Source organism: Choloepus didactylus, chromosome 2, assembly GCF_015220235.1.
Source record: "Choloepus didactylus isolate mChoDid1 chromosome 2, mChoDid1.pri, whole genome shotgun sequence".
NCBI lineage: Eukaryota > Metazoa > Chordata > Mammalia > Pilosa > Megalonychidae > Choloepus > Choloepus didactylus.
The window spans coordinates 206,987,463-206,999,588 of record NC_051308.1 but is presented as its reverse complement, the minus strand read 5'-3'; the positions used below and the strand labels follow the sequence as shown (position 1 = coordinate 206,999,588).

General features: G+C 41.7%; 2 protein-coding genes across 2 annotated transcripts in view; one reads left to right on the top strand and one right to left on the bottom strand.

The window, feature by feature from the left end:
• Window positions 1-951: 951 nt before the first annotated feature.
• Window positions 952-9,800, bottom strand: LOC119514168 (serine/arginine-rich splicing factor 10-like). The gene is made up of 3 exons (XM_037809812.1): window positions 9,692-9,800; window positions 7,873-7,988; window positions 952-1,889 (listed from the first exon to the last, which is right to left on the bottom strand). Exons 1-3 carry the CDS (start codon window positions 9,798-9,800, stop codon window positions 1,125-1,127), a joined length of 990 nt encoding a protein of 329 aa, XP_037665740.1. The 3' UTR covers window positions 952-1,124.
• A 396-nt stretch (window positions 9,801-10,196) lies between these two features.
• The window catches only part of RIMKLA (ribosomal modification protein rimK like family member A), a 32,751-nt gene continuing 30,821 nt past the window's right edge, over window positions 10,197-12,126 (top strand). The window contains exon 1 of the mRNA XM_037827524.1: window positions 10,197-10,614. Within this exon, the coding sequence (XP_037683452.1) occupies window positions 10,452-10,614 (163 nt within the window). The 5' untranslated portion in view covers window positions 10,197-10,451. The remainder of the gene's footprint in view (window positions 10,615-12,126) is intronic.

Genomic DNA, 12,126 nt, shown 5'->3' with positions numbered 1-12,126 from the left:
CTAATTACCAGTGAGTACACTGATAATCAATCAAGACTCAAGAGATATGACTCTTGCTTTAAATTGACTAATCCTTCCCCCAATTATTTAAAATTTCATGGCACCACTGAATCACCTAGTAATGGGAGTGTCGTCTTTCAACTTGCCTCACATAAAATAAACTGAGGTGTGAAGAGCAAGCCTCCCTCATAAAGAGGTAGGCAGATTTTGATACAAATGCACAAACCAACTGAGTGCTAGAAGCATTGCAATTATTTTACACTATGCACACACACAAACAAAACCTACTTTGAAACAATTTACTTGCTTCCAACAGCAGTAAGAAAACGAAGCAGTATCATGGTCAACAATGCTCCTTAAAATTTAGAATAACTACAAAACAGCATTCTTTCCTCTCAAATTATTCATGTCATCAAAGACCTGCTCAAATTTAAGGTGAGTTCTGATATTTTTTATGTTTCAAATCTGCATAGAAACCAGAAAAAAAAGCAGTGAAGGCTCTGTATTTCAGTCAAAAACTCAATTTCCCTGTAAATGCTACTTAACCCAGTTGGCATCATTCCCCAAGGCAGCGGGGGATAACAAAAGAAAGATTTATTCCACACTGCTTCATAAATAAAATATTATAATGGGCCTAGACATCTTGGTAAGACATTAAAGGTCCACCCTGAACCTAAATGTGTCTGAGCAGTCAGTGTTGTACTGTGGCTACAACTTCACTTTTGTATTATTCTATTTTATTAACAAGCTACGTTTCTAGGTTAACAAGTTCTACCAAATATGGATATGAAAGTTTATCTTGAATAAAACAATGTTGCAAATTATGGTCAACCAACATCTTTTCACCAATACTTCAAGCATAAAAAAATGAGAATCTTTACAAAAATATACAGAGACACCACAAATTGGTAGCTGCCCATTAACATTAAACAAACTGGACTTTTAAGAGTGGCTTCTCAACAGCATATCATTTTAATTATAACCATTGCCTGGTACAGGGAAAACTAACAAGTGTTGTGTGTTTTTTTTAAGCATCATTGCAACATTGTATTCCTGATAATTTAAGTAAACCAAACTATGAGTAAATGAATGATACATGCCTAAAAATATCATGGTTTAAGCTATTAGTGGCCACTGGACTTAGGACTAGTCCAAGACCTTGATCTAGATTTTGACCTAGACCTAGACTGTGATCTTGACTGAGATTTGGATCTAGGTGGTTCTTTTTTCCTTGATTCCTTTTCATATCTTGAGCCAGACTTATAATGTGTTTTGGAATCTGTTTTAGAGGTGCCTCTAGTTTTGGTGTGAGATGCAGACCTAGAACGTGATTTAGCCTTCATTTCTTTCTTGGGCTGGGACTTGGACCATGATCTTGAATTGGATTTAGATCTTGAAAAAGATCGATTTCGGTGTTTGAATCTATCATTGTCGGAATGGCTTCTGCTACGCCGTGGTCTTCCAGTCGGTCTATTTCTAGGACTGTAAGATCTTCTATAGTTGTAATCAAAAGACCGACTTCTTGATCGCCTCCTTTCATAACTCCGGCTTCTAGAACGTCTATATCTGTCATAATCATCGTAGCGAGAAGAACTGTATACATTCCTTCCTTCCTTCGCTTTCATTTGATTTGGTGTCTTTCGATCTCCCTGCGCAAACTGGATTTCAATTTGACGTCCACAAATCCATTTTCTGTCCAAATTATGTAATGCATCTTCGGCATCACGAACATCCTCAAATTGAACGAAAGCAAATCCTCTTGGACGACGAGTGTAGAAATCAAGTGGAACATACACATCAACTATAGGACCATAACGACCAAATTCACGGCGTAAATCTTCAGACCTGGTGTCGTCGGCCACGTTCCTCACGAACAGCACAGTTACAGTCTTAAGGCCATAAAGTGTCCATCAACAAAGAGTACCTTCACTGGAGAAAGGCCATTAGCATCCAGAAAACCTCTGTTAGCTGGGAAGGCACATGGCTGGCGTCTGCTTGCTCCCAGGTGGTGTTTCAAAATTGCATTCTCCAAAATGTCTGCATCAGCTTCCAATGGCCATCTTCAAAATGTCTGTCTCAGCTCCAGCGAGCTGTGAGATCCTTCTGGCTGAGCTTATATAGTGCTCCAGTAAACTAAACAAGGCCCACGCTGAATGGGCGGGGCCACACCTCATGGAAATTATCCAATCAGAGTTATGACCTACATTTGGGTGGGTCACATCTCCACAGACACTGAACCAATAGGTTCCAACCCACACTAATATGTCTGCCCCCACAAGAATGCATTAAAGAATGTGGCTTCTTCTGGGGGACATAAATATACAAACTGGCACACAAGTCAATAAGGGAAGGGCTATTCTAGTGAGTTAGTACAAGGTGGTTTCAATGCTAAAAAGTTTATTCCACAAGCCATAGGTAAGTATGGCAGAAACTGTTCATCATCCCCCATCTCCACTTCTCTTCCTTTTGGTAATAGAAGCCCTTCCCTCCCCCATTAGCTGAATATGTATGTGCCTTCCCAGTTAGGGAGTATATTCTCCAGCCTCCTTGCAGTGCATGGGATGTGAACAGAAGTTAGGAGTATAAGTGAGCCAGTTTCAACCATGCAAACAATGACCACACCCTGAAGCACAGAGGCATACTGAGATGAAAGGAACCTGAGTCCCAGGATGAACATCAGTAGAAAGAAGAAACCAGAGCAAGGGAAGTCAGAGTCAAAGCTGGTGATTAAAAATGTTATAATCAGATACTTGCCTTGACTCATTAGCTCTGTAAGTTTGAAATTATATATATTGGATTGCCATAATCTGAGAGTTGCCATTCATCAGTAAATAATTACTGAGTGCCTACTACTGGAATAATAATTGCCAACAGTTATTAATTGCTTTTGAGAATTCAGAAAAGGGGAGTTTTCTTCTGGCTTGGGGTGGAGTAGATTTTAAGGAAGGCAATGTGGAAGAAGGTATATTTGAGCTAGGTTTTGAAGAGTGGACAGGAATTGGTCATGCAGAGGCTTTTCAGAAACAGCCAACTGAAGGGATGACCTGACCAAAGCCAAAGACACAGATTTTTCCAATAAATGTTTATCAATATCCATTGTGTGTGTCAGGTACCATGCTAGGTCCCAGGGATATGAACATGAATTTGGCCTCACATGCTTCTGTTAATCTGTTCCCCATGTTTTTATTCATTTCATTATTGCATGGTCAGTTTTTCTCTCCTGAACCTATGTCCCCTTATACTTTTATTCCTTAAAAGTACTACTTTCCATTTATTCTAGTGCAATTTAACCTGCTATTGATAACCATTTCTCTAATTTGTTGAGGTCAATTGAATTTTGATCTTTTATACACTTGGCAAATTTATATACTTGGGACAATATGTAATGTTTATGAAGACTTTCACTTTCTTTCCATGATCCAGACCCACATCTCAATACCCTTCTATGCCTTTATATAGTGAAGGTTGGAGGTGACACAACAAATATGGCCCCAGAATTCCAGGTTACATATACCTAGCATATCTGAAATTGACCATTTCTCTACTGAAATGGCAATGATGTCTCTTTAATGACAGTTAAAATTGTTATCAACAAATCCCTATCTACCATGTATAGAAACAATGTGTGTGATGCATTGGCCCCTGTTCTTGAGAGGCTTACAGTCTAAATGAGGAGGCAAATAGACAATGCACAAGTATTTGTTTGAAAATGAACTTTCCCACCCCTCTTTCCAGCACATTAAGAGAGAACAAAAGTCAGAGATGGTTCAGGAATCATCCCTTCACAACAACTTTGAACAACCTGCAAGAACTGGCAGAAACATCTGTCTCAAAGCTCCAGAAAACAGTAAAAAGATTTCAGTAACAAGAAAAGCAACAAGACAAGCACTGAATCAAGAAAAAGACTATTTAAAAGTGAAAGGATGTACCAAGTTTCTACTTGGAATGATAGAAAAATTTTGGTAAGGAATGGTGGTAGTGGTAGCATAACATTGTGAACATAACTGCACTGAATTATATATTCAAATGTAGTTAAAAGGAAGAAATTTTAGGGCTGCATATATGTTATTAGAAAAAAAATTGTTTTAAAAATGCATGGAACTGTACAAAAACGGTAAAAAAAAGTTTATTTTCACTTTCACAACTTCTACCTAGAACAGCCCTGTAAGACACAAGAGAAAACACACTAGCAAAGGAGTGGATCTCTCACAACTTCAAAAATAAAAAGTGGTAGGATCTCATGGTGCCCTGGCTGGCCCCCCTCCACCCCTCAGCATGCAGCCTGCCCATGTTCCCAGTGCAGATCTCTGGTCCCGGTTCTGGAGGGAGCAGAGTGCATATACTGGGAGTGTGTATGTCTGGTCCAGTCTCTCTGGTGGTGGCCTGAGGGACTTGCCAACCTAGAACTTGCCCTGCGTGTAGAAGGCAGTTCACAGCTCTCCTATAGGATGCTGTGGGAGAGCAGTCAAGTCATGCTGCCTGGGGCAAGGGATTGTTAGCTGTAGGACATTCCAGGACCATATGGAAACTGTTTCCTAGGGAAGAGGGGACATTTGTAACCAAGTAAATGGGGGAATTCTTAGGGCCACAGGTGCATGCCCAAGGCAAGATGCATGCACAGAAAGGATCAGGGCAGTCCCTTTGCTTTGGCCTGGAGCTACTCTCTAAACTCATTATGTGGTTAAGCTCTGAAGGAAAGCACTTGCATAAGTCAATCTGCAAATGGGAAAGGTGTTTTCTTTCCTCCTTTTTCTTGTTATTATTATTTTTGTTAGCTCCTGGCATTCAGTGAAAATTGTCATAACCCTAGCTGGATACAAGTTAAGGAATAGAAGCCTTGGAGTCCAAATTTCCATGATAACATATTAAAATATCAAAATGTCCAGGTTCCAACGAAAGATTATAAAACATACAAAGAAACTAGGAAGCAAAGGCCCAGGCAAAGGAGAAGACTGAATATTAGAAACCATCAATGAGGAGGACCAGATCTGGGACATACCAGACAAAGACTTTTAAAAATGGCCCAAAATATGCTTAAAGAGCTAAAGGGAAATATAGACAAAGAGCTAAAGAAAATCAGGAAAATAATAGACGAATACAAACAGAATACCAATATAGTGATGGAAATTATGAAAAGAAAACAAAGCTGAAGACCACAGTAACAGAAATTAAAGTTTTCATTTGAGGAGTTCAACGGCAGACTGGAGCTATCAGAAGAAAAAAATCAGTCAATGAACTTGAAGATAAGATGACTGCAATCACCCAGTCTTAGCGGCAGAAGAAAGAAAGAATGAAGAAAGGTGAATAGAGCCTGAGAAAACTGTGGGACACCATCAAGTGTACAAATATATGCATTGTGGGAGTCCAGTAGGAGAAGAAAGGGGCAGAGAGAATATTCAAATAAATAATGGCTGAAAATTTCCCAAATTTAATAAAAGACATGAATATATACATCTAAAGATGCTCAATGAACTCTACGCAGGAGAAACCCTTATAAACCCATGCTGCAGCATACTATAATAAAAAATGTCAAATGCCAAAGATAAAGAGAATTTTGATAACCACGAGAGAAGCAAGATGTCACACACAAGGAAGTCTCAATAAGATTATATGCTGATTTTTCATCAGAAACCATGGAAGCAAGAAGGCAGTGGGATGATATATTTAAAGGGCTGAAAGCAAAAGATTGCCACCCAAGAATTCTATATCTGGCCAAACTGTCTTTCAAAAGTGAGGGAGAGATTGAGTCCTTCCGAGATAAACAAAAGCTGAGAGAGTTCATCACCACTAGACTGGCCCTACAAGAAATGCTAAAAAGGGTTCTGCACATTGACAGGAAAGGACAATAGGCAATAGATCAAAGCCCCATGAAGAAATAAAGATCTCCAGTGAGGATAATGACATGGGTAAATACAAAAGTCAGTACTATTGTATTTTTGATTTGTAACTCCACTTTTTACTTCCTACAGGTTATAAAAGGCATATGCATAAACTGTAATGAGAAATCAGTGGTTTTAGATTCATAATGTATAAACATGTAATTTATGGCAATAACTACATAAAGGTAGGGGATGGAGGGGTATAGTAACAGTTTGTGTATACTATTGAAGTTAAGTTGGTATCAAAGCAAACATGATTGTTATAGCTTTAGGATGTTAAATTTAAGTGTCATAGTAACTACAAAGAAAATATTGGAGAATATACAAGCTCATAGAGACAGAAATTAGAGTTCAAGTTGCCAGGGATGGGATGTGGGGGAAAGGGGAGTTAATGCAAAATGGGTGAATGGTTTCTTTCTGGGGAAATGGGAAAGTTTTAGTAATGGAAGGTTGTCAGGATACCGCAATATTGTGAGTGTGATTAATCCCACTGAATGGTGTGCTTGATAGTGGTTGAGAGTGGAAATTTTATGTTGTATATATGTTACCACAATTAAAAAATTAAAAAAGAAAGACAACTAAAGAGATAATGACATTTAAATAGAATACATAGTCCTGGATGGGATCTAGCAAGGGAGAAGTAAAAGCTCAAAGGTACTTTATTAGGACATATGAAAAATTGGAATATAGACTGTAAGCTTTAGATCAATGTTATATTTCTTGAATATTATAACTGCACTTAAGGTGTTTACATAAGTGAATGTCCCTGTTCTTAAGAAATATACATGGCATATGAAGTGTTCAAGGACCTGATTATACAACATAATGCAAGTGTTCAGAAAATGTATAGATGGATGGATGGGTAGATAGATTAGATAGAGAGATAGATAGATAGATAGACAGACAGACAGATAGATAGGATGATATGGCAAATGTGGCAAAACGTTAAAATTAGGGGATTTGGTTATCAGGGGCTAGGGCTATGTTAGTTCTCTCTATGGAGTTTGCATCATTTTTGTGAAAGTCTTGTAAGTTTGAACATATTTCAAAATAAATAGAACAAATGTGAAAATGTGAGAACATAGGAAGGAATTACCTCCTCCTCTGCCCTGTCCCCCTACTGGTTACCTTTCAAAGGAGGGAGGAGTTGCTCTTCTGACTGATCAGAGCCCAGGGCAGTAATTAGTCCTCATTTTATTATTACTTGGTGTCACTTGTGATAAAAAGTCACATACCCATATGTGCTGCTCTTGCTCTCCACTTCCTGCCGATTAGACCCAGCCCAGTCTCTATTTGGCACACATTAGATGAGTAAAGTTGGTCCTTTGCAGATCTGATTGTCTTCTCTCTGCAAGCATGCCTAAGCATGCTAGTGCCTAAATTTCGAGTGGAGAGAGCGAGGCATTAGGAAGCTTCACTTCAGCCTTAAACCTAAATCATGTGATTCAACTCAGTCTTTTGTCAGAGCTCTGCTCTAGAGGTTATTGGATGTAGCTCAGCTATTAATAAAATTACCCTTCAGTTTCTATCCCAATTTCTTTCTTGTGTATAATTCCTTCCTGAAGGAGAAGGCAGGTGGTTAGCAGAGAAGAATTTGACTATTCCTTGTTCTTAATTGTGGCAGACTATATTATTGGTTACAAATTTTCACTGACCTTCCCAGGGGAGTCCTATTGCTATCAGGCTTGGTCAGGTGAACTTGTTCAGGACAAGAAAATGTAAGCAGAATTAACATGCGTAAGTTCCAGGCATAAGCAGGAAGAGCCAATCTGTGGTTATCTGATTCCTTTTCCTCTCCCGTGAGACCAGTTTTGCTCCAGGTAGAGGTGGCTCTATCAGTTTGAGTCCCAGCACAAAGATAATCTAAGGTAGAGCCAAGCTCACCTGCCCTGGACATGTTTGATTTCAAGAAATAAAACTTTGTTGTTGTAAGTGACTTTAAGATTATTTGTTGCAACAGCCTAACTTAGTTTGTTCTAACTGATACGCTTACCTTTGTATCTGGATCCAGCACTATTGTGATCCACCTAACATCTGCCTTTCTCTTCATTCCTCCTAAGAGAACCTCAGTTTTTTCCAGGTATTCACCTACCACTACCCGGCCATATGCTTGGGGGGAGAGGCCCAATTCCCAGCCACAGGGGATGAATCATAATGACTTTAAGCCATCCACTTTGGTTTCTTACCCGTTGCAATTGATTAGTTTAGACGTGGGCAGATGTTAACAATTCTAGTCAATGAGATTGTGGGGAAGTTTTCTTAAGAGCTTCTAAAAAGGGTTTTCCTTGCTGATAAAGAGATGCATGGGAAGAAACAGTCTCTTTACTTTTGCTGAATATAACGTGTCTGCATGTTTCAGCCATTTAGTGACTATAAAGGGCATGAGCCTAAGGATGTCAGAGTGAAAAGATGGAAAAAATCTGGGTCTCTGACAATGTTATTGAGCCACTGTATTCACTAACCATAGAGCTGCCCTACCACCAGATTTCTTATGTGGGATAGTAAGATTTCCTTATTGCTTAAGCCAGTTTAATCTGGGACGGAGGAGAAAAGAATGAGTTTAGCTCTAGATACATTGAATGGCAGGTGATAGCAGTATAGCATTCTTTTATATTGCTGAAGCTCAGATGTCAGGGTTAGATAATTCAGGAGCCAATTATGAAGAAATATAAAGTAATACATCTTTCAAAATAATCCTATATCTGGGGCAGCTAGGAACTTCCATGTGTTTCAAGAATTTCCATGATATATTTTAAAAAGTAGACCTATACAAGTGTAACCATCTCCTAACTGAATACACCACTGTCCCAGGTCCTCACATATGGCTCATTCTAGAAAAGGGAGACGCAGAGGTGTCCCCTCTAGTGATGGAGAGCAAAGACTGGAGGAATTGATTGCAATAGACTTACAACATTTGGGTCCTCAGACCCTCCTCTCCTCAAGCATGGGTTTTGTGGATTTGGACTTAAAACATCTTAGTCTAGTGTAGATGGCTTTGAAAATGGATTATAAGCAACTCTTAAATTTACTGACTCATATATCTTTTAGTAAATTATTGTTCCCCGGAAACTATAGTTCTGATCATCTTATAGACAGCCTATGCATGATACTACAGAAACCCTGTAGGAAGCATCTTTATCCCATGATAAAGATATATCATGGGACACCAAAGAAATGACCATGTAGAAGATAGAGCCTCTAATGCCCAAGCTGATCTGTGTTTAGAAGATAGTTTTGAAAGTTACTAATCCATAAGGCTCTAGGTTAATTGGTACCCATTTTTTAAAAATACATTCAGGAGAGGGAGATACTTTGCAACACAAAAGGATTCACTTAATATTGCTTGTAAAATAGTTAATTTTTGAAATTCCATTCATATAGAATTTTTTCCAGAGGTATATCTAGTGGGTAAATGCAGTATCTTACCTGAGCCATTCTACTTCATTTCTAAGTTTCATTTCTGAGCCTACCTTGAAATTGCTCTTGCTTATTTAGACAAAAAAAGACGCACATTTTCAAGAGCTGGAAGAGCAAATACAATCTCTAATAAGGCTAGCTTCAGTCCTGCAATTATTTAGAAAGGAAAATCTGGCTTCGAACAGTGTAGTTTGCAGTCAGGATTTGCAATTGGCCAGGACTAAGTATGGTGTGAAATGATGACTCAGTTGTATGGCCTGGGGTGGAGGGTGGGGGCCGCAGCCACTGAACCTTCTAATTAAAAGAGGTCTTGGATCTATTTTTATCATCTCGAGATTCTGAAGGCCTAGAACTGCTGCCCAGCGTAAGAAAATCTGAGACCCCAGGAAACTCACCTTCAAATGATCTGAATGAGAGGTGGCTAAAACCCCAACTCATCACCGCCCCCGGATTTGGGCAGATATATCGCTCTTTTTCCAAAGGAAAGAGGGTCCAGCTGCGCATGACCTTCGCCAGGGCCCCAGACCCCCTTGGAACGTTCCTGAGGCCCTGTCCCGGCTCTGCAGGTTGCCGCTGGTGTCCCCAGGCCCCGAGTGCCCGGGACTGCCTTTGGAGAGCATCCGCCGTGCGCTGCGGGCCGTTTGTCAGTGAGCCGCCAGCCCAGACGCCTTCTCCGCTCCACTGGACCGGCGCCCCGGCCCCACCCGCTCGGGCTGCCCCACCCTGGCCGGCAGCGCCACGCCCACCGGGGGGGGTCCAAGGCAGGATGCGAGATGTCCCCCTTAGTTCTGCCACCGCAGGTCTGCGGCTCTCGCTTGCCCGGCCTCCCCCCGGGCTCCCCCCGGGCTCCCCCCAGCCCTATCGCCCCTCCCCGGTGCCGCCCGCCGGGGCCGCCTCTGCAGCTGGCCGCGCGTCCGGCCGGTGCCCGCCGCCGCGCGCTGATTGGCTGGCCCCGGGCCGGCGGCGGCGCTGAGTGGTCGGGCAGATTCGCTGGGTCAGGGCTGCAGAGGTGCCTGGCGCACCGACGGGAGCGGAGCCGCGGCGCGCGCTCGCCCGGAACGCCGGCCGCCCTCCCGCCCGCTCGCCCGCAGGAGCGAGCGGCCCGGGGCGCCGAGGGGGCCCGCGCGGGGCTGTGCGCCGCCGCCGCCGGCCGCCATGTGCTCCCAGCTCTGGTTCCTGACGGACCGGCGGATCCGCGAGGACTACCCGCAGGTGCAGATCCTGCGTGCCCTCCGGCAGCGCTGCTCCGAGCAGGACGTACGCTTCCGGGCGGTGCTCATGGACCAGATCGCCGTCACCATCGTCGGCGGCCACCTCGGTGAGCGAGGCGGGCCCCGGGAGGGCGGGGAGGCGCACCCGGGTCCCCGAGAGCCGGCCGGGTGAGCCAGCTCACCGCGGCCTCCCCAGCCAAGTCTCCTTCGCGTCCCTCAAACCAGCCTCTGTCCGCTGTGATGTCGCTTTGCGTTGCGGGAAAGCCCCTAACCTTGATAGCGTCATTTGACCATCAATGTCTGCTCTGGGGCCAAGATTTGAGAACGTAATTGAATTTACTTAGGGGACTTTGTTTTGTGAAGAAACCCGAATTCACCTGAAACCACCTGGATGACCGAGGGAAATCAAGCTGTCTCCCCAAATCTGCAAGTTCTGTTTGTGTCTGTACCCTTTCAGTGTCGACTCAGATTTATAAAAACCCACACAAAATTTACAGAATTGTCATTGAGATCGAATGTTTTTAAAGTTTCCAGGAGTATGTAAGCATCAGTAACGCACTACATAGAATATAATTCCTAAACTATCAACCTACCTAGGACGGAAAATCTGAGAAAGATTGGAGTCACCTCTTAAGTATAAAGTGATGAGTCGTCTTTAACTCATCCTCCTCCCTAAAAATGTTGAATTCTGAATCCAGAAAAGTCAGGATTTTAGGTACAGACCATTCTGGCCTCTCTAGTCACCCCACTGCTGTGTTCCACAGACTTTTTTGGGTAAGAAATGGTTATCATCTGTGACCCCAGCTTCAACGTGTTATGTTCTTAGAAATTTCTAATTATCCTTAATACTAGCAGTCTCAAATTTAGGAACCTCTCCAGCACTCCAGCAGAGGCATCCAGCCACTTCACAGGGGCCAGTTCAGGGAGCTTCTTGGGGTACCATTTATATTATTTCAACCACACCTGGCTAAGCTGGCTTGCAATCTATTACTTTTCTTTGGTGGGGAAAGAGGTTCCAAATTCTGAGCAAGCTACTTACAAATTAAATTTTGAATAACCTGTTTCTAAGTTGGATATCTGTTATAGATCTTTATCTTAACTCTTCATATGTAATAGATTGCAGAGCCTATTGGAGAAATATATTACAGTCATTAGATGGCTTACATTTAGTCTAAAAATGTGTCTTTCAAGCTGAAAGATGATCCCCTCTCTATCCTTGACTTGCTAAAACACTCATAGTTAAAATAACTAGATTCTTGGACAGGAAATCTGAAGACCTGGATTCTTATTCCAGTTTTGCTGACAGTAAGTATTTTGACTTTCCTTTGGGCAAATCGTTTTATGTCTTTGAATCATTTGTAAAACTAGGGGTGAAGGTTCCTCTAGCTCTAAAATCCTGTGTGTCAGTACCATACTTACATACTTACCATATGTATACATACTTATAGTTTACTGTTATAAATCAATAAGCATTTAATATATACCTCTTTCCATCCCTAGGATCCATTTGTTTGCTTTTCTTTCTTTTTTTTTTAAATAGCTTTTAATGTTTTTTTCTTTTTTTCAGATTTCCATCGTATACTCTGAGTAGGAAAATGCTGTTCTATTTCTAAAACCCA